Source organism: Anabas testudineus, chromosome 7, assembly GCF_900324465.2.
Source record: "Anabas testudineus chromosome 7, fAnaTes1.2, whole genome shotgun sequence".
Classification (NCBI taxonomy): Eukaryota; Metazoa; Chordata; class Actinopteri; order Anabantiformes; family Anabantidae; genus Anabas; species Anabas testudineus.
In genome coordinates, this window is record NC_046616.1 from 17130765 (window position 1) to 17153445 (window position 22681).

The 22681-nt window shown below is 44.1% G+C and overlaps 1 protein-coding gene across 1 annotated transcript in view; it reads right to left on the reverse strand.

Annotated features, from left to right (window-relative positions):
- Positions 1-18653, reverse strand: part of fgd (faciogenital dysplasia) — a 41813-nt gene extending 23160 nt beyond the window's left edge. The window contains exon 1 of the mRNA XM_026367923.1: positions 18356-18653. Coding sequence (XP_026223708.1) covers positions 18356-18377 — 22 coding nt within the window. The 5' untranslated portion in view covers positions 18378-18653. The remainder of the gene's footprint in view (positions 1-18355) is intronic.
- Positions 18654-22681: the final 4028 nt, after the last annotated feature.

A 22681-nucleotide genomic window follows, 5' to 3' on the forward strand; every position in this document is an offset into this window, starting at 1 on the left:
AACCGCAGAAAAACACTGAGCAGCTACCCAAAACACTGCCGAGCAAATGATTCCCTTTCCCAAATAAAAATGAAACCCACACCGAGAGAACATTTCACAGGCAACCAAAAAACACCTCTCGCAGCCACAGAATTACACCTCTGGAAAAACCAGTCTCCCTCAACAGAACAACAGAAGGAAGTGGAGCATGCTGAGCATATCCACTGAATACAGCATTTCTACTCTGCAATGCACTATTTTTTGGAAATGAGAAAATTAGAGGGAGGACATGTTTGCACTAGAAATGATTAACTAATTAACAAATATTTTGATGATCGCATAACAGTTATTGCGCAGTTGCAGAAGAAGAGATATGGGTCCAATATTTGCTGGTTTCAGCTTTTCAAATGGGAGGATTTGATCATTTTCATATAAAATAACGAATACATTGATAGATTTGATAAGATTTGGATATTTTTTGACATTATAATTAAATAATTAAACATTTGTCCATAATCCCAAGGCATTATAATCAATATGTAAATGTACAAAAAAACAGCTAATACTTAAATTTGAGAGGCTTCAACAACAGCATGGACTTCTTCCTTTCTCACCTTCCCACTACAACATTAATGCCACACTATCCTTTTCTGTCATTTGTCCCCTAACACAGTGTTCTTCCCAATGCTCTCTGGTAGTATTAGGTGAGGTGGGAGGGTCCCCACTGCACCACCCTGCATCTGTTCCCGGCAGGAGGGATGTCAGCATGTGCAGGGGAGTGTCTATGAGACTGTTGACAGTCAAAGTGTCCCAGAGTGGGACAGCCCTGTTGAGTACAGGTCAATGTGGTGCCCACTCCAGTCCAGTTTTGTCCAGTGTGGTTGGTCTTATCCAGAAAGGGTGTGTGTGGACATAAAGGGCTGGGCTGCTGAAAAAGAAAGGTGATGAACAGGAGGGTAACTCACTGCTCCTCTGTGCAGATACACACTGGACTCTTACCAACATACACACAAAAAGGTCACTGTGCACTCAACATTGACGCGTCTTATTTGACGTCAGAATCATGTTCAAAATGTCACTTGGCTCCCGAGTGGCAGCATCAGCATTGGGAATCTGTCCGGCAAGGAGCATCTGAGGCAAGCAACCCCTGTCAGTCTGCCTTAACTCATGAACAAAGTGCCTGACACTAGTTCACTGGGCTGAAATTTCTTAGATGAGTCACCAAACTTTGAAACCTGAGAATACTTTTAAATGTCAGTGCGGGAGAAGCCTGAATTAAGATTTTGTGCAGAAAAAGCTTTGAATGGAAACCGCCATCCTTCAAAGTTTTTCAAGCTGCTGTTTGTGGAGGGCAGAATTAGCCACGACATGAGAGCAAGAAGCCAAGACATACCAAGAACCATGAACACACAGACACACAAACACACACACACACACAGAAATCACTGTACAAGGACAGGCCTGTTATGGAAGCCAGGTGTACACTAGACAGACTAATAAAGGCTCCTATTTCCTCTATAATGGCTCTAGTATTTCCCCTTGCATAAGTACACTGGAGTGCTTAGAGCCATGTCAGTGAACCCTCACAGCAGACAGTTAGTCTGCCATGCTCAGCTTCTTATACACTTACACTATTAGAATATAGTGCCATTGTTAGAATTTGAACTAGAGAAGCTGACCCACTGCTACATGTATGTATGCCACTGATGGTGGTGAATTATTTTGCAGTTTATCAAACCAAGAGCTAAAAAAACCAAAAACAAGCCAAAGCAGGATAATAAAGCCCTGCTCGCCTGTTTATATTTGTCAAAAGGAGGTTAAGAAATAATCAAAAAGAGCCCATAAGAGGCTGCGGTTATTGCTGCTACACAGTGTCTTTTGTCCGCATCAAGGATACATCAGCAGTGTGAAGAGAAAGCCAATATATTTCCTACATACCGGAAAAAGGCAGTGACTCAACTGGTAGAGCCCTTGTCCATGAACTACAGGATCAGTGGCTCCTATCCCACTTCCCATATGTGGCAGTGTCCTTGGATAAGACACTGATATCCAACAGTAACAATTTCCTCAAATGGATCAATGCAGTAGTTGAAAAATAATACATTTATACATTTTCTAGTTTTTCTAGTAAGCCGCAACTGGCTTCATCCGACTAAATAGTCCATAAATCCTATTCTTTCTTCCTTTCTTTACCCCATTCCCACACTTTCTCAGAGAAAGATCAGTCAAGCTTTGCGAACCACAAAAACTGGGAGATCACTGTGAACAGCTCACTGTCGTGACATTTACCATTTATGGTAGTTCCCCAGTTACTGCAAGCAGCCATATGTGTGCAGGTACTGACTTTCCACTTTACGAGGAGACATTAAAGTTCCCTCCTAATGTGAAAATAGCAGTAAAGGATTCTCCACACATCCCTAAAGGAAAATATATTAAAACTAATTATGGCAGCTCTTATGCATCAATAAATGCAAACAAGCACCTAAAGACATGCACTGCACACTTTACTGTACATGCACTTATTATTCACTGTTGCTGAAATTCATTGGATGTCTTGTAACTGGCCTCTGGAAGTGATCCCTCCTCCTAGAGCACTAGGACACAACTACAAAGGCAGCTTCAGCATGGCCACTTTAACCTTGCAAACATTTTAAGTGACAGACAGATGCTGAGGGCCTCTCACTCTGAGGACGGTCAGACTAAAAGGTAGATATTACTCTCTAAAGTTGGCAGAGTTGTTTGTGAACATGTGATCTTTCTATTCCTTCCCGTGTCTGATGCCAAGGTTTTATACGACAACGTGCTTCGGTGGAGACAAGAGAGCTCCTAACACGTTCTGACTGACTGCACAGACCAAATGGAGAAGCGAAGGGCCCACGCACGTAGTCACACACAAACAGAGACGCAAGGACATGCATGATAATGAAAAACAAAACACTTGCAACTTCTTAAAATGTGAAGAACATAAGTGAAAGTTCAATAGTGCAATATCAGGCAGGAAGTGTGATACATTCTGATGGCACATAAAAAGCACTCTGCCTCGTCTGGTTAACACTGTGGTAGCATTGTCTGCTCATCTGTCATTGTCAAATCACTTAACATTTCTTTTTGTTTGCTTGTTCTTCTAATTATCATGCCAACACAGGAAATACCATCACCGGCTCTAAGTGGAGAAAGATGCCAGGTGCTTGGGTTAAGAGGAAATAGAGAGAATAATTCTCATGATGACAGAGTACACTAATCAGGGTGACTGTTAAACTTGGCATCTGCAAGTATGTGTGTGTTTGTGTGTGTGTGTGTGTGTGTGTGTGTGTTTTGGTCAGTATCACCACAAGTTCTTCAGCATCTCTGACCAATATGAAGAAAGCCCTTCCTCTTGACTCAACCAAGGAATGAAGGGAAAACCACAAACTTTTATTAGTTTATATAGTATCGACATGAGGTGGACAAGAAACAAATACTTTTTGAGTTTTGAAGGAAGTTTAAAGTGCAGAGAAAGTACAGACAAGCAGACAAACAGAGCAACTGCCTATGACTCCTCCAGCGTAGCTGCCCTCACATTACAGACCCACCCCTGTATTGAATACTTGTGGACACTGTGGGCTGAAGACATCCTCTCCCTTGGCTTTTTCTAAAAGTAAACCTGTCCGTACATAGAAAAGGGGATGAAAAGTGACTCACTACTTTTTCCACTGCACAGGGGTTCTAGCATTTTGCCTTTCACACAGCTAACTGTGTGAGTCCTTGTGTTGGCCTTGAGCACAGGAGGTTTCTACATGGCGGCCTCACCATAAATACCAGCTTATGGTGAACTGGTTTTGTTGAGACTTCGTCACAGAGATGCTGATTCAGTTCTTTTTTAACCCTTGAGATAGGATCACCATTCTTCTTTGCTGATGCAGGGGAAATTAGACAACGCTGTTGTAGCAAAGTGTGAGCAATTTGGACACGGACAATAAGATACTTTACAGCCTTAGATAGAGACTACTGATCATAAGATGGTAAAGCTAGTACACGTTAACTGTCAGTAACTGGTTATAATCTAGATATGTGGTGTTTTTCTTCAGTATTGTGTTTGTTATTTGTACTGCATACATGTAATAATCCAATTTTAATGACACTTTAAATGAATCCATCTGCTATAACTGATATATACAGTGTATGAGAAACCTGTTTCTACACCACTACTACCACTGCTCTGCTCCCAGTGGAAGTTGTGATGATACAGGAAGTGTAAGCTGAAGTAAAGGTGCACAACACTGCCACCATCCCATGGTATAAATGTATGTATGTATGAGCCAGACCCTATGCTTCCATGGCTGAGCACTATCCCATTGATCTGGGTCAAAAGGTCGTTGATTGGACTGAGCCTCCCCGTCTCTAGGCAATGACACAGAGTCTGCCACTAACTCAGCCCAGCTCACACAGCTGCTGCTGGTTGTCATGGAAACACTCAGACTCCCTGCTCCTTAAGACAACTCCCTAGTCAGCTAAATTATAGTGCGCCAAAAACCCTAAGAGACTGAATATAAACACTAACACAGCAGCGGTGAATAACTGACAAAATACACAAAGTGCTGGCTACGTGATCACTTAAGCTTTCAATCACCTGTGAAGTCATTGTAATGCGGCCATGAAATGACATCATCGAGCTAGCAGTGGTCTTCGCCTGTCACTTTTATTCACTACAGCCTTGACCGCTCCTGTATCGACTGAAAGTTGTAAAATTGTCAGAGGGAAAAATAGTCTGAGTGCCATTTTATCTGAAAGACATCACAGGAGAAATGAACTGAAAGGAACGCTGCTACTATTCGCTGCTCACTACATTACTCACCACACATCAGTAGATCAAGAAAAAACAGTAGTAAGTGCACAAAGTGAGGGAAGGAGAAAATTGCCCCTAGTGTATGTTGTCAATAAAACATGCCGACTAGCATGTATATTTCAGAGGCCAGCAACAATTAGCCCACATCCAACAGACAGCTACAAGACCACACACCCAAACATGACCCAGACACAGGTTTGGAGAAAAACATGCATTTTGTAAAGAATCAGCACATGCTCCATACATTCATACACACTAAGACTAACTCGTGTGCATAATTCTGCACATTTATACCCACAGATGCACATACAGGTCTTATATTTTGTCACTCACCAGCTAAACTCAGCGTGCCATCTGCTATTAACGATTTCTATGTTTTTGCTCTCTCTTCTATGCAATCTCTGTAGATCCTCTCGTCTCCTGCCGAGTGAAAAGGGTGTAAACAAAAACAAACAAAAATACAAAAGAGAGGAAAAAAAACTAGTCCAGCACGAGGAGGAGTGTGGATGTTTTAGTGGTGCTCTCAGGGAGACAGCGTGAGTCTGCTACTGCTACTACTCCTGTTCCCTCATCGACTCTCTAACCACCACGCTGCCTCTCTCCCTCTCTCGCCCTCCCTTCCACCTCTTTGCTCTCCTCCTCCTCCTTTTCCTGCTCCTCCCCTCACCCTCTACAAACGCACCGTCCCTGCCCCAAAAAAATGTGCTCCTCCTGCCCTGCGCTCTCCCTGTCCTGATCCCTGCATCATTCAGAGCAGAGGACTAAACAATGCCTCTGCCGCTGCCACGCTGAAAGGATCCCAGAAGCAGTTCTCCGCCGGCAATAATGCCTCCCAACTGTCACCATGGAAACTAATGACGGCCCGGGCTGGCAGGAGGTAGAGGGGGGTAAAAAGAAAAAGGAGGGGGCGATGGAGAGGGAGGGGAGAGTTAAGTGAGAGAGCAAAAAGTGGAGGAGGGAGAGAGGCTATGAAGTGGCTGCATGAAAGATGGGGGAAGTGTGTGTAAGTATCAGTGGGTGTGTCAGCGCAGTTGTTGCATGACTGTGTGAGGATATGAGTAAAGCGGAGAACCTAACCTATTCCAAAACCTACTTTTAATATTACTATTTGTAATAGTGTCTTTCTGCCAACAAACTATTTAATTATCATCCTTATTGAGTTGGTTTTGTGAAAAACAGCAAAGAGTCTAATTTAAGAACCTGAAACTTGCAAATGATGAATGATGATTGATTGACAACCTTCCAAAATAACAGTTTCATAATAACCTTTCTTTCCTGAAAACAATCTGTATTCCTAAAGTGCCTAAATAAGGAACTAAAACAGAAAAAAAGCAGCTAATGGCCACATCTGAGTAGCTGCAGCTTGTTTCTTGAATGTCTCAAACAGCTGATTATTAGAACCGTTGTTGATTGTTGCATTAACCAACCAACGGATCATTTTAGTTCTCTCCTGAAAATAATTTGTATGTCTGATGTGTAAATAATGTATGCTGTTGTATTCTTTGGGGACCCACTTTACCACAAGTCTCTGGGGAGTACATCCGCGTCTCTGGGCTACTTCCCCCCACAGACATAGAGATCATAAAAGCTGCCAGGGTGACGTGCCCAAGCTGCTCCAACCCTCTTCATATGCACATATAATTACAACCGCTGCTCCCCCTTCATATCTCTCTGTGTTCCCCTTCTCCCCGCTCAATGGTTGGGGTGACATCGGTCTGAAAGATGTGGTGACACTGCCCGACAACAGCTCTGAAGCCACAGACAAATGCCAGGGATAACCATGGAAACACCGCTGGAATATCCCCTCTCCCAAAACGATAACAGCGCTTTAAGGCTTGGTGTGAGGAGAACAGTGGAGGAGAGGGAGAACATAAGAGGGGGATGGGTGTCTCTGTTCGATTCAGATTCAGGAAACACAGGATGCGAAATTCAGAGTGGCTGAGAGTGGGTTAAAATGGGCTCTTATTGATCCTCTCTTCCTCCTGTTGAAGCAGCAACAATAACTTCGTCCTCCCGTGTAAATCCCCATCACCTTCAACAGTCGATTCCAGGCCACAGATTGAAATTCTCAACACAGTGAATTATGCATCACACAGGACGGGGAACAGGTACTGCTCTACACTGCAGTAGGGCCGGCTACTCAACCCCACAGCGACGTGAAATATTCTCACATGAGAGAAAGATGAGATGGAGAATGTTGCAGCCAGCCCGAGGGGCAATCCAAATAAAGGGGAAAAACCCATTTCAAATCAGAATAGAGCCTCGCCTTTGTGGGTTATCTAATGAAGCATGGTGCTCGTGCCCCCTCTTTACACCAAAGAGAGGAATGTGAGCTCAGGGTTAGGGAGGAATTTTCAACCTCTCGCCATCTTGTTACCTCTCTTTTGCTAGTGTAAGGCTGATATCGCTGCTCAGAGTGTAATCTGGCTTCAAAAGGAGCAACTGGAAGGCTTTGATTTCCATGTTCTAGCCTGGAATAAGCCTAGTAAGAAATAAGAGGTGGAGTGGCATACAGGGAGTAGCAGGACAGAGGAAATTAACCAAGCTGGCAGTGTTCTCCTGCCTCTCTGTCACCCTTTACAGCTCTGACTGATTGCAACAAGGACCTCCTTCCATCTGTCATAAAGAAGATATCGTGTCGTAGTATTTGCTTCCTCTGTCACAAAGGAACACAGTGGAATATTGGCAACTTCTAGTTGTCTAAATCTTCTCCGCTCTAATGCCCTAAGGAGGGCATCTGTCACACATCTGCCCAATAGTTTCACCAACCGCACACCCTCCCCACCCGAGTGTTACTCAGACAGTTACACAGGGATGGAAAATACCACTCATCACCTGGTTTTCTTTCCCAGTTTAACATAGAAAACGAGACTGCCACTGACAAATTTTAAGCTGAAAAAAGAAAAATAAACATGGTTCTGTCCCTATTTAATGCGAAAAATCAAGGTCAGCCAATGTTCATCAAACAGTCAACAGTGCGTCACTTAGGGAGACTTCCACTGTGCTGTAGCAGACATAGAGACATGCATAATAATGTCATCAACAATATGCAAAACACTGCATCAGCGCTGTTTGAAAACCAGCCAAAGTGCAGTCAACTGGCTTTTAAAAGACTGTGCTGGATTTGATGTACACAAACACTCACAAACACGTTTCGCCTCTCTTCGTTTAGTTCTGTCACACTGAGGACTTAGCCCAGTTAGAGTCACAGGGGACTCAGTACGGAAATCTGCATAGATAAATAACTTTTTAAATAGCTCGGATCAGTCTGTGGGTTGATGTCATGGCACACTTGGTTTGGCTGCTATGGCATGCACCCTGCGGATGAAAGCCGGAAGGAGGACACTGAGCTGTTGTCATGGATACAATTCGCATTCCACAGCATGCTGACCCGACTCCAGGATTTTTCCAAAAAGCCGTCGAACAGAAAGACAACACAGACGTGCGTCCATATGACAAAATCTACACACTATTGCTTAGGCTCACACACACACACACAGGCACGGGATTGGAGGATGAACAACTTTTATATTCACGCCACTCTGAAGATCGTGGCGCGCCGGCTAGACACAACATCCACACAAACCTCGGCAGACGACAGAGGTCGAGGAAGGACACAGTTAACGCAGCTGGAGTCCTCCGCTGCAACTGAAACACGTTCATGTTGACTCACTAAGCCCACAATCAGTTTTCTCTGAGGGGAATTGCACTCACAGAGATTCAATACAGGAATCAATTAGAGCTTTCAGGAGGAAATAAGGTCAGATTATAGATATAAATGAAGACAGGCGGTCTTAAGCATGTGTCAGCTTTAATTGGCGTGCCTCTTTTGTCCTTGAAAAGAAGTATCTTTAATGATATCTGCCTTCACAAATATTGGCCCTGACAGCCACCTTTAACCACGACTCCTCAAACATTCACCAGTTAAAAGAAAAAAAAAATGTGTAAGATATGTAAATTACTTTAACAAACACACATGTTAATTACTCGCACACATCTACACACAGCCATCCGTCCTCTCGTAGGAGTCACAGCTTCTCTTTAAAGAAGAAGTCATTAATATTTCACCCAGAGGAGACGCTTTAAATTCATAATTAATATTTAAACCTATCTGCTGGAGTAGAGAGGTCTTATCTGAATTACAAAGAGGCCAGAGTCTGGCATAATCCCAGTATCTATGTTACCCCTCAACATAAAAAAAATACCCACCAGACTTGCTGTTCCACTTTGTTAGAGCAGTGCTGACTGGTGGCAGCGAGATCTGGAAATTTTATTTCTAAACTAGTCGCATGTTGACTGTGGGAGTCTGGGGCAGGCAGGATGGGGGGTGCAAAGCAAAAAAAGATAAAAGATATAGCTGCGGGAGAGAAGTAGAAACATGATATAAGAAACATTGAAATGCATATACAACAGACAGCTAGCTATACCACCATTTCTCACAAACACAACGGATACCACCAGCGCTGCTCCACTATGGTTAAAATAGAAACTTCCGCTTCATCGGTTAGTTGTTCACCGGGAGCAGCTCTGTTGATGTGCTCCAACACATCACATAAGACTCACTGGAATAATTATAACATAATTGCAAGGGTCTTAAACATCTATTTTGTATGATCTGTTTCTCAGCAGTCAGCATTTTAGTAATGATCTCTCTGAGCTTTTGTGCAGCCCCTCAGACAAGATGAGTCCAGGAGGCTGTAAAGCATATTAGGCATAGCAGATCATAAATACAGTAGACATGGTATTTGGATTGAATCTCTGTCTGGGGGTCAGATTATTGTATTCCGCCGTACAGCAAAGACTGACGGGATGATAACTGGAAGATAAACTACACATATTTCAATACATACTGTTTAATGTCATTTATTTTGAAGGCCCTTTTAATTTTTTTCCCTGCACTGTTGGTTTGTGGTTGGCCAGCGTTGAAGTGCACCATCGTGCTTGTGGAACATCATTACATGGTGCTGAAAGAGGTGTGATTTGGTTTCAAATGCGGTGCTGTGTTTGTTCCCCCTGTGTTACACTGCAGTGCTTTGTCTGAATGGAGTGTACGTCCTTGAGTAAGGTCTTGAAATGTCTGATGGCTGTTAACTTCCCTGTGATGATTTGTAACTATTAAGGGTGTGACTTAATAGCATGTGTGAGTGCATGCACGTGAGTGTAGGTCCACCCACGGTGTATTTTGGTCATCTGATGAGCTGCAGGCTCATCTCTCCCTGCGGCGCCCAGATGGCCTGTGATTATGTACGGCTCAGTAGAGATTACTGTGCAGCAGAGATGGAGTGAGAAACAGAGAGTAAAAATAAATACGTAGTTCAAACGAGGCAAAGGTTGGCACAAAATGAAATGAAAATGTGAGGTATGTGGGGTCAAAGTAACAGAGAGAGGATGATGATGGAGAGCAGTTAGCATCGCCCAGCTCAGCATCGACAGAAGGCAAACGTGCATCAAAATCACACGCTCACATTTCATGTGTTGCATTATGCTTTAGTGGAAAAGGTGTTCGGAAGGGAGCCGGTGATGGATGACAGAGGTTTGCGTACGAGTGTTCATGTATGACTGTGTGTCTCGAGGGGAATATGTCTCTAGCAAGGAGTCCACACTTGGGCATTTGTCACCAGCAATGATTTGACATGATTGATCACGCACTGGGAAGTAAAGTACACCCAAAAGAGCAGCGTGAAAAACGACCAACGCTTCAGTGAACCAACACTGTTTAACCCCTGATGTGTTTCCACGAGAGCGTCCTCCAGAGGGAAATCTGTCTGTCCAACAATACCGTCCACGTGTCTTAAAATATGCCCATGCTGCAGTATTTTAAATATATTATCAATAAGCCTTTTGACTTCAGTTACAGTGGCATGTCTATGATTTAACCATGACAAACAGACCAGCAGTGGGAACCAAACACAACGCAAAAAACATCCAAAGCTTCCACTTGGAACCGAGTCAACACATTCATACCTCAGAGAGTTCAGCTCATAAACAGTGAAGCCGAATGTGGCGCTCCGGTCATATTTTCCTCCACTGGAAGAGAAACAACAATGATGCAATCCTTCACCGAGTGTCACTCAAAGAGAGGCAAGCCCACACGCTACCGTACTTATTGAAATAGGGCTGAAAGTTGTGTTTATGACAGCTTTAGCTGTAAGTGTACTGTTGGCTCCAGCTGTCAAACAGATTAGAGGAAGATGCAACGTTTTGTTTTTATCTCTTATTAAGCAAGCAAGCAGGCACAAAGTCATGCTGCAGAGGGCTGTGTGTGTGTTCTAGGTTAATGACACTCATCATTCATCTTCAAAGAGCAACATGGTGATTGATGACAATTTAACAACCTACATGCACTTTAGGGTTTTGCTTCGGGCACACACAGCAGCAGACAGACAGCACGTTTTGGAGAGATTCACCTGGCACACATGTATCTACAGGCTGTATGCACACGAACGCAGACACATGCATGCACGGACTAAAACAGATGCCAAGCGGCCTTTGTTGTTTTATTACATTTTGACCTTTCAGGATCAACCTATACGAGTTCTAATGAAGTAATTGTTAGTGAATAACCACCTCAATGAAAAAATGGCTATGTGGTTAGAGCCTGGAATAACTGTTTGAGGAAGATAACCCCCAGCAGACCGCTGGAACAGGATTCATCTGTGTGGATGTAGATGTCATCTCCTCATTAGGTGCAGGGTGTTATCACTGGTCTGTGATGAGAGCTGTTGCTGGTGCAAAGAATGCTGGGAGAGGTTGGCACGCTGCAGTGGCCACTGAAGCTAACGCTTTAAAATTCCTAGGAGACCATGTTAAATCAAAGGAAGGATCTAGCTGATGCATCCTAACACGAGGAGGGGGAATTCGCACTTACTGTAAAAAATGCAAGTCACTGCGAACTGCAAGTGACTGCAATCATTAAACCGATAAGTCAGAGTTCACATCTACCGCCCATAAAACAGTGCAAAGTCACAAAGTCATTGCGGAGGCAGGGCAGCACGCCATAATAAACGGTGGATGGTCAGAGCAGACTACAATAGGAGAAAGAAGAGTCGGCCTATTGTTGCCAGGGTGACCTTTAGTTTGAAACACCTCGATGACACCCAGACAGAGCAGCACAGCCTCTGAGCTACGGAGCTGTCTGGAGCGCAGACAGCGGCAATGATAACCTTTACATACACGTTTACTTTCCAGCACAGGGCAAAGTAAAAAACGCTATTTATTGAAAGTTACATTGTTGACAATGTGAATGGTTCTTTTTTACCAGCTTTAAGAGGCAAATTAAGAGCATGATTTGACTTGATCATTTTGCATTGCTATCACGTAATCACCTTGCAGCCATTATCCTGTGACCCTGTGTGTAAGTCGTGACCCCCATTTTGATGAACACTCCTATAAAAAGATGCTTTTAGTGATTATTAGTTCAACATTAAAGATAAGCACAAAGTCTCTAGTTTCTTATTTCACCTACTTGGTGCAATAAAGAACTCAACAGGAATGACATAACAGTGCCATCTAGTGGCACAATCACAGTTGTACATGCGGTATAGCAGCTGTTGAGAGATTTTTATTTTAACTGGTGGCAATAAAATCACTGTGTGATATTATAAACAGAGGGCAGAGGTTCATAGACAGGGTACTGTCACTTTATTCCTTGTTACTGAGTCAGCATTAATAAGAACTGTGATTTAGTGCGACACATGACTTTCAAAGAACACGAGTTAAAACTGTAGTCATAATCGATCGCCCTTAGTGTGTCTTTTGCCTTTTGCTTTTTGGCGTCAAATGAGAGCCCTGTTCTAACAGTTACAGAGCAAGGAAACATTTAGAGTTTCTTGCTGTATATGTAGCTACTGTGAAACACAAACATTTGAAAATGTATATATATATATAACGTAAAAACTGTTACGCCGGTCACATGAGTGTTTTGGTAGGAAACTTTGTCATGCTTGGTTTTTATCTACAGACTTAAAGAGGAAAGGGGCAGTGACAATGGTTAATGACAACAGAAGGACAGAGCAGAAGGGGTCGGGGGTGGAAGGGCACCCAGGGGAGAGAGGCCTTGTTGACTGCAATCAGTGAGACTATGTCTAATCAGTGACACAATGGTTCATGGGTGTATCAGGTGAGCAAACGTGAATGGTGCTCTGTCTGTGTGTGTGTGTGTGTGTGTGTGTGTGTGTGTGTGTGTGTGTGTGTGTGATTAAAAGAGTGGGAGGTTGGACTGATGTGCAGCTGACAGATGGAGAATGAAAAGTCCTAGAGGAGCAAGTCGATTCGGCAAGAAGTCGTTTCCAGTTTATGTTACTGCAGAGCATTTTTAAAGCATATGATATCAGTTTCTAAATTTATTTGGTGCATTCCAGGTTTCATTTCATTGTCAGAGTCACTGTCTATCATCAGGGACTGCTGCTTTAATCAGTAGGCTGGTAATGCATGAAACTCACAACTGATTACTGATTGGTTTCAAACCTTTAGCCGAGTGTCCTTGAAAGTACTAAAGGGAGTTTTTCAACAGCTCCTTCTCACAACTAAAATACCACATAACAATGATGTAACTTGACAAAGATTAACAAACTCAAATGAGTGTTATGTTTTTTTACTGTATGGAATCATCTATGTCAATCGATTTCTTCTAGGTAGAAATAATAATAATGCATAATAAATCCAAAAACCTACTGTTGGGAAAATGCAGCCCAGAAAAAAGTGGATTTTTGAGGCTTACATCAATAGTTGAAGATTAAAAAAATAATAAAACACCACCTGCTCTACACCACCTCTCAGTACTGTCTCACTTTGCCTGTCTGTGGCACCCAACCGAAGCCAGTTCCAGTTGGTGCACAAGGATTTACAGCAGCTGGGTGGTGTGCACTCTAGGCACAAAGGGTCAGGCTTCACGTTCAGGGCCCCGTGTGTTGTTATTAAACCTGTGAACCCGAACGCAGATGCTCACTCTCCAACTTAGAGACGACTCTACCTGGCTCCATTTTTATCTCTATGCTACTCTTCCTCCTCACCTCTCCACATCCCCCTGCCTCACCCCAATGTGTACAGGAAGCCCCGCATCAAGAGAGCCTAGTCTTCTGATGATCAGAGAGCAAAAATACAATGCCTTTAGTGTGCTAGAAAGGAGCTCGAGTCATAAAACACACACACACACACACACACACACACACACACACACACACAAAGGGAGAGAAATAGAATGGAACATGCTTTTACTATTAAGGCTTTTTTTTTTTCTTTCCATATGACTTTCCCAGGAAAATCCCCCTCATCAGGGTAGGTCCAATCCAGACAGACAGACAGCCGACTGGAGAAGAGGCACAGATAGACAGACACAGAGAGCTGTGTGCCTCGTCTATATGAGTGACGGAGACTTTCTGGGTGTGAAACGCTTCTGAACTGGGTTCTTTCCTCTGTCCTGTTTATCAGATCGCAGCGCTGATTTCACATTATTATTTTCCGTTTTTAGAACAGCCACAAAGGGTCCGTCAATAATCACTCCCACTCCCACAAGCCTGAAAGTACTGCCGTGCAGCGTCTGGCTTACATACGACTTGATCTATCTAGACGGCCGTGATGAGATTAATTTGGACTCTGGTAACGCTCAACGCCCTCTTCTTAAATGATTCTTTATTTGGTGACACAGAATAATTCGGTCCATTTCTAGAAATACTCAACAGTTAGTACCATTTCTGAAAACTAGGTCACTTCCGCCCTCAGTGTGTGTGTGTGTGTGTTTGTGTGTGAGTGTGTCAGCCAGACCCTACTACAGGCCAAGAGACCTCCAGTATAAACACATTGTGCAGGAAGGAGTGCTACTCTGAGCAGAAACATCCTAATACCAAACAGCACTTCACTTAACAGTGCTGCTATCCTTTTTTTTTTTCTAGCACTGCCACATAGCACAGTCAAGACTCGGCTGTTCAGTCACAGGCGCCAGCCAAAGAAGACTTGTGTTGAAAGATGAGTCTGCAGTCTTTTAAAACCTTTGTTTGTTTGTTGCAACAAAATGTTTGAAACACTTGGGTTGCAAAGCCATTCGTCACACATAACAGTGGTTACGTGTGGAATACAGATTTCTCATCTACATTAATATCAATCAACCAATAGAAGATCTCACAGGACCGTTCAAGGAATCCCAAAATAAATCTAAGATTAAAAAAAAAAAAAAAAAGCAAAACAAAATATTTCGTCTGTTTTTTTAAGGATTTCCCTCGAGTTAAACATTCAGAGGGGGAAAAGAAATTCCTCTCACCCTGGAAGACTCGTATCTCATGTCTACACTTGACACATAATGAATGAAATGCCACAAGAAGGCTTTACTCATATCTAGGCGTAACAAATCAAAAGGACTGGGAGTGACTGTCTTAAAGCCTGTTTCCAACTTGAGGGAACAGCTGGGTGTGGTGAAAACTGGTGACAATATTGCTTTTTTTTTCAATAACAGTAGGCATTATGAAGTGCTTTATGATTGCATATTGACGCAAACGCAATTTTAACGACACAACTCAAATCACACCTCCCGAAAGGAGTGTGCCAGAAAACACTTAGGAACCTGTTGGACAGGAGGATCAGTGTAACCACATCACGGTGGCTATAGGAAACACTCCATCAACACAAACCAGTTTCTTATACCACCCAGATACATTTGAATGCTTTTCCCTTCTACGTCAGGTCATCAGTCTACCAATCCAGAAAACCTACTGAACTCTGGTAACGTCTGCACTGCATGAAGGAGTGCAGTGCAGAAAAAGGGGGTCAAAAAACTCAAGAGTCCCCTTTTCTGCACATGCATACACACACACACACACACACACACACACATCTAAGCTGAGGTCTTCGCAACAGCAAGACCCACACATGACCACCATTAGGAAAATCTGTGTGACAGGCCAGGCAGGCCAGAAAAGAGCCTGAAGCTTCTGAAACTGAGTCATGTTGTCTCTCACACACACACACACACACACACACACACACTCAAACCGAATGAGACAGAGACGTGGAGGAGTAGAGAAGTACGAGGGATGTTCCAGGAATAAAGTTGTTTTATGACTGACGTGTTGGTCAACAGAATACCAACACAGAAATCATCTGTTTGTACAACAGGCTGCAAAGTAATATTATGGCATTATGGTGGTAGAAAGACTTCAGTGAACAAAGACTAGAGTCTGACTATGATGGTATGGTTGATCAGCTATCATCAGACTATCACAGTATCAGTTCGTATTGGCCATCAAGCAACACAAATGTTGCAAAAATATGTTTGAGGTCAGTTAGAAACTGGTTCAGCATTGGAAGATGTGTCCCACTGACCCAACAGAATGGAGGGTCAGGGGTCAGGGTGTGCACGTCTACTGAAGAGAAGGCTTCATGGAGTTTGAAGCACTCAGAACTTCTATTTAAGGACAGGATCCTCATAACATGATTATGATAACACAACACTTCACAGGCACATTACTGATGGCACATTATCACTGACCAGCGTTAACACTGTGACACGATGATAACACTGGTGTCTTTGTCCTCGCCGTTTAATAAACAAACTGACGAATGGCCTGGCCGTGCACATATGAACGGCAGAACAACCCACCGAGGGGAAGCTGCAACCAGGGCATGTGAGCTCAAACAAGGGGGGAATAAGAGGAGCTGCGCAGATAATACTCTCACCATCCTCCTCTCCAACTCTGGTGCGCTGTGTTTATCTACCACATAGGGGAGATGTTTACATTGGGTTGGTTAAACACAGACAGGCCCAATAGCTTTTGTTAATAATAAATAACCTAAACAGCCAGCCGGGACATACATGCAAGAGAGTCTAGCTGCTGCACGTGGCCCACCATTGTCCTGCATCCTGTTGAGGAGACACATTCACTGACCTAGCTGTGCAGAGTGTAGTCTTGTGCCACAAGAGTTGGAGACACGTCTGAAGACTGAAGTGGAATTCAAACTGAGAGTCATGCTGTATATCCCCCTGCAGTTTACTTGGTTGTGGTTTATTTTCATAGACTCTCCGATGATTTGATGCAAGCAGCCTACAACCCTTTTGACCCTCCCATCATAAACATTAAAATAAGCATTAGAGAGCTAGCGCACAGGCTGCTCGGGTTCCCATGTGGAAGGAATAGAGCTGAGGGAACTTCAAGAGAGGAATTTTTTTTTTTTTTAGATGTATTTCATTTGATGAAATGTGTGTGTGTGTGTGTGTGTTGGGGAGGTGGGCTTAAGGCAGGCAAGGGGATGAGGGGGGGGGGGGGGGCAGAGATTGATCTGGGACAGTGTGGGAGAGAAAGAGAGCTGCAAAAAAAAAAAAAAAAAAAAAACACACAGGAAGGCCTTGGGAATGAATATGTGTGTGGGAGAAACGATACACTGCCGGACAGCCGGAAAAAAGAAAGTCAGCCAGAAGGACGGCAGATCGATTCCTCCCCTGAGCCTCACAACTAACATGCGTTCTCTTTCTCTCTGCATAGCTCACCTCTGCTGCAGCCTGATATCACCCCATCAGCACTTCATCTCTATCAGTCCCTCTCTCCCGAACCCTCCCCCTTCTTTGTCTGCATGCTAGTAGCACTTTATTCCGTGGCCTCTGTCAGAGATCCTGAGCTTTAGCCCGATTTTCTGATGGGGTCTGGTTCCCTCAGTAACCCTTTGTGGTTCGTTTTTCTCTCTATCAACTGTTTCCATTTCTCACGGTGACCAGATCGCTGCTCATGTGTCATGTCCTTTTTGACTGTGGCGGACGAGAAATGTTGTGATCTGTATCTGGTGGTTAAAAATATCAATGCAGGGGAGGAAACCACACACACAGACACCAACACTTACACAAGCTCGAACACAGCCTAACACCCTCCCAAATAGACTGACAGACAGACAGACAGACAGACGGAACAACACTTTCAACACATCTCTAATCTCAGGAACTATGCACACACACACACACACACACACACACACACACACACACACACACACACACACACACACACACACACACACACTCCTCCATTCAAATCACATTCTGTGGATGTGTGACAGACATTACAATGAGAAGGAGGATGGCTGCTGACTCCACTTAAATTATCATTAAAACTAACATCATCATCATCATTGTGGTTGATTTCCAGTCATATACTCAGTGTACAGATAAGACTGAGAGGGAGGGAGGAGGGGGGGTGCTGAGACTGGACTGGGGCAATGTGGAGGTCAGACCTCCTTCTCCCTTCTCTCAGGGTTTGGCACCGCTTTGCTCCTATTCTCGCCGTGTCAGCTCCGTCTTCCCAGTGGAGCATGACTGCTCCTCTGAGAGTGTGTGTGTCTGTGAAGCGGCCACACGAGCAAAACAACTCTTCACATTGTTTTGAAGTTGGAGCAGGCCTGCAGCTGCCCCGCTGACAGCTGCCTAAAGTCTTTCAGGAATTCAAACTGCTGTGCGCAAAAACAAGCCGCGGCTGTTTGGAAACAACTTGAGAAAAGCCACGGAGAGTTAGAAAAGAGGACAGGGAGAGAGAGAGGGGGGTCCCCAGCTTTTAGATATCAGGGAGAGTCACTCACCAGTAGCAGAAACCCCTTGCATCTTGCAGAAAGTTCCGGTCTTTCTCAGCAGAACCCGTCTTTTTCTCGGACAAACTAGTTACAGCGGTGGCTCCAGCGCACGGAGGACTCAGTTCAGATGAGCGGCTCCACTTCAGACCTCCTCCTCCTCCTCCTTACTTGTTAACCGAAAAACAAACCGTACACCGAGGACACTTCATGGCTTCCTAACGGACGCGACAGATTTTGCCTAGTTGGTTTTTGTGAGGAATAGGAGCGCTGTAGTCCTCCATGTAGTCCTTTCTCCTCCCTCTCCAGAAACACAACTCCGTCCTCGGCGGGGCTGGAGAAAAGAAAATGCGCGTTCTCGCCAGTACGAGGCGCGAGCACCGCCACCCCGATCACTGAGTGGGAAGAATGAAATCAATTAGTTATGGAGGGGGGGAAAGAACGATAACTATTAATGTGCCTCACTATGAAAAAAAAAGTTCATTTATCACTTCCTCATCCACTCCAACTGTTCTGTTGTGTGTCAGATCCACGATGTGCCCATGGGGCCACGGACGCACGGCGCGCGTTGTCACGAGAAGTCCCGATAAGGATGAGGCCTATTTCAAGAGATGGCTCTGCTTTGAAAAAGCTCCACAGCTGCCTATTAGTGTGGAAGAAATGAGGCTGGAACACGGGAACGCTAACTGGCACTGGGTTTCCATGTCAGTGCCCAGGCTTTCTGCTGATCTCTTTAATCGATTACCTTGAGTTTCCAGCCTCCTCGGTGGACGCTGTCAGCTGCCTCTGTCAACCACTGTCCACAAGAAAGCGTGGTCTCATTCACATCTTTGTGTTCGTGAACTGTATAACTTCCTTAACAGACCAAGACTAGAAAAAAAGGTTTCTTTTATTTCAACTCATGGCCTCCAGGTGTATCTTACTAGTGCCACAATAGGTTGGCAACTAGTGAGCTAAGATATCCAACCTTAATAAAGTAGTTAGTTCCACTTTTAAACCAGTTATAAACAGCACAATGCTGCATGTGTATTGATGCATAATTACCAGTTGAATCTGTCGGACCAGTCATCAGGAGCGTGACTGTGTGACCCCTCTCTGTGCCTGTGCCCCCATCTTTTTTTTTTTTTTTTTTGAGATGTGTGTCGATGCAGCTACGCATCATTAACCTCTTTTTGTTGCGAGTGCCGTTCCTTTCATCTGCCTCAGATCAACACAGTCAACAGCAGGGTTTCTAATGAAAAGCGTCCTTGTCTGGCTGCTTGCCATGTAGAAGGCCACTACAGTGACCTGCAGGCCTCTCTAATAAGCTGTATGTATCCACTCGTCCTTCATTTATATCTAGTAATAAAAGAATATTGTACTTTAACTGTTTCCATCCTTGCTTTAGAGAATCACTCTGAACACTGAACATGTCAGTGCAGAGTTTTGTCGGATGACTGAACTTGTGTTTTAAATAGACATGGGGCCTGGCATCCTTGTTAGTGCCTCCAAGGGCATGGAGCGGCCTGTCAGCGCGTCTAGAGCATGCTGGTCCACAGAAAGCAGAACACCAAACAGCCCCCTGGGACACATCCTCTCCTCCTCTTCCCCAGGGCTCCTCCACTCATGAGTGCAGAGCAGAGTGAACAACAGCATTCAGAGAGAAGGAGGAAAGAGGAAAATAGAGGGGAAACCAGTATAAGAGAAAGGGGGAAAGGTGAGAGACAGAGGGGGCTATGTCAAAAAAAGACAATTAGGACTAACAAAGGAAGAGGATTGAGTGGCAGATGAGCAGCCAAGCTGAAGGATAGGTGTGAACGTTGAAGCGGATGAGTGTGAGATGAGCTACCTAGAGCTTTTTACACTTATCTGAAACCACGGGGCCCCAATTACATGAGTAATCACACTCTAGAGTGGGGTGCCAGTCTTTCTTTGTTGAGCCTTTTTCAAGTGTAAATTAAAGCCCCATACTGAGCGAATCCTCACTTAATTTATTTGACACAAACAATACAATGGCAGCCACACCAGCAGTTGTTGGAGGTAATACGTAAAGATCTATGAGTCACAATAAGGAGGGCCCTCACGCCTCGTGCCCAGTGTCAGGACTAAGGAATGCTTTAGTGCGTCGTGCAGGTCATACGTTTGCTGACATCCTCGGTGGTGTTATTTCTGCTCCAGCAGAGCTGTTCAGAAATGTGTGTGTTATGTGAAGCAAATCCATGTGAGGCATGTGTGGTGTTGATGATTGGTGCTGCTCATCCAGACCAGCTGATCACGGCTCCTTCAGGCTCCACATGGATTTATCACATGACGGGACTGGCTGATACACAGAAAGAAGAGTCTTTGTACGTGCAAACACTCACACTGTGTCTTTATTAAAGGCCGATGCTACAGTTGAGATGGTTTTTAAGGGGCTTTTCGGATCAGGAAGATGTCAAAAACGAGAGTAGAGCGACCCCATGTGGCGAGTTTCCAAAGTGCACTAGCTGATGTAAAACAGCTGCTTTGCTGTAGGAACTCCTCTAGATCCAGAGTGTAATCACAGCACCTGCATATTAATAGAGCGGGACCGATGCCATGGAATGAATCCCACTGACCCATATTTCCTCTGCCACTCGCGTCCTGGGTGGGCAGGATATAAGAGGAGACCAGAGCCAACAAAGAGTCTACTGTTGCTGCAGTGATGTCACTGGTTGTCAGAGAATTCACCTCTTCCCTCTGGCTCTTATTAATCCTCTGACATTCCAGTTCAATTAGTGGGGTGTATGGAAAATAGTAGCAACTGGTTTCACTGGACTAACTCACAGTAGCGTATGGGCCATACGCTGATTGTTATTGCATCATATGCTCTTCATTTCTGGTACGATAAGTTTTCTCATTATTGTAGATGAAATGCTACAATACTGAAGTAAATTCACACACTAACCCTGGTTTATTTGTGATGATGAATTGAAGAAAACTTGTGTCTGACTCACCCTGATCTTCCAACTGTATAAAGTTGCATTATGGGAAGTGTAGGATGCAGCAGTTCAAATTCTTGTTCAACCTCGTCTATGGACATGCATTTCTCCATTGCCTGAGTAACCCTCAAATAACTAACTAACTAACTAACAACACTTTAGTTGAAATACCTTAGATATACCTTTAAAGTTCAGTTCAAATAACACTCTGCATGTTTGCTTTGGAGTGGATCTCTCAGGACAGGACAGGAACTCTCTGATAAATCTTTCTTGCCACTTTGTAAAGCTTCTCTGATTTGGACAGGGATCATCTGTTAGAGCCCAAGTCAGGATGACACTTGCCCTTTTATGGGTATGGAGCTGTGGCAGAGTAGTGTGTGCAGTCTGCAGCACAGCGGTATTTCTATGTGTCTGCGTCTGTGATTGTCAACATGGAGTACATGCACACATACAGTGGTAGTTCTGCAGCTGCCAGGATGTAGGCTACAGTGGAAGGATTATTTTTCACAGTAGCCAATGCACTCTGCACATTGGCTACTCTAAAACGCTGGCACTTCAAACTACAGTTAGCAAGTGAAGAGGGCATTTAAAGTGGATTGCAATGAACAAACTGACAAGCAGGGGGAGGTAACCTAAACACATTTGATCATTTGAGCATCAATGTCTGTTGTAATATAACAGAAATAGGTTTCATACACATATTAAACATATATAATATTATTCAAAATCAATTGGGGACACATCAGACAACAAAGAAATTATATCTGTAATTCCAGCAGGATATTCTAAACTTCCTCCATTTGTAATAAATGGTCATTGTCATTGCAGCTAATGCATTTTATTGATCTCATGTGCATTCTTTTAAATCACTGAATGTGAATTTAAATACATGTATTTTTAAGAGTCAAGCTGCATTTTTCCTGCTTTTTAAATCACTGAATAGAAAATCACTGTAAGATTAATTGGGCAGAGCTCAGGCCTCCAGAGCCTGGACAGGAAGTGCAGGGTGTACCAAAGGTCAACAGAAACTGGCTCAGATCAGTGCATGGGCGTATCTCCAGAAAGCAGCGAGAGGGGGAGCAAGGAAAAGAAATGAAGACCGGCGGAGGACAGAGAGGGAGGAGCGAGACTTTAAGTGAAACAGCAGAGAAAACACAGGGAGAGGGAGACGGAGAGGGTTGGAGGGTGGGGGGAGAAGGTGGTGGAAGTGTTTTTGTGTATTGTGTGAAATGTGATCATGTCCTGGAGCTGCTCAGACAGCTGGGAAGTTCCCCTGCCCCTGGCTTCCAGCTGGGAACACTCTGAGGAGACATTGGGGCTGCAGACCATACACTTCTCTGATTAACCCTTCGCCTGCTGCTGCTGAGCACGAAGCTATAAATAACAACACCCACACGGC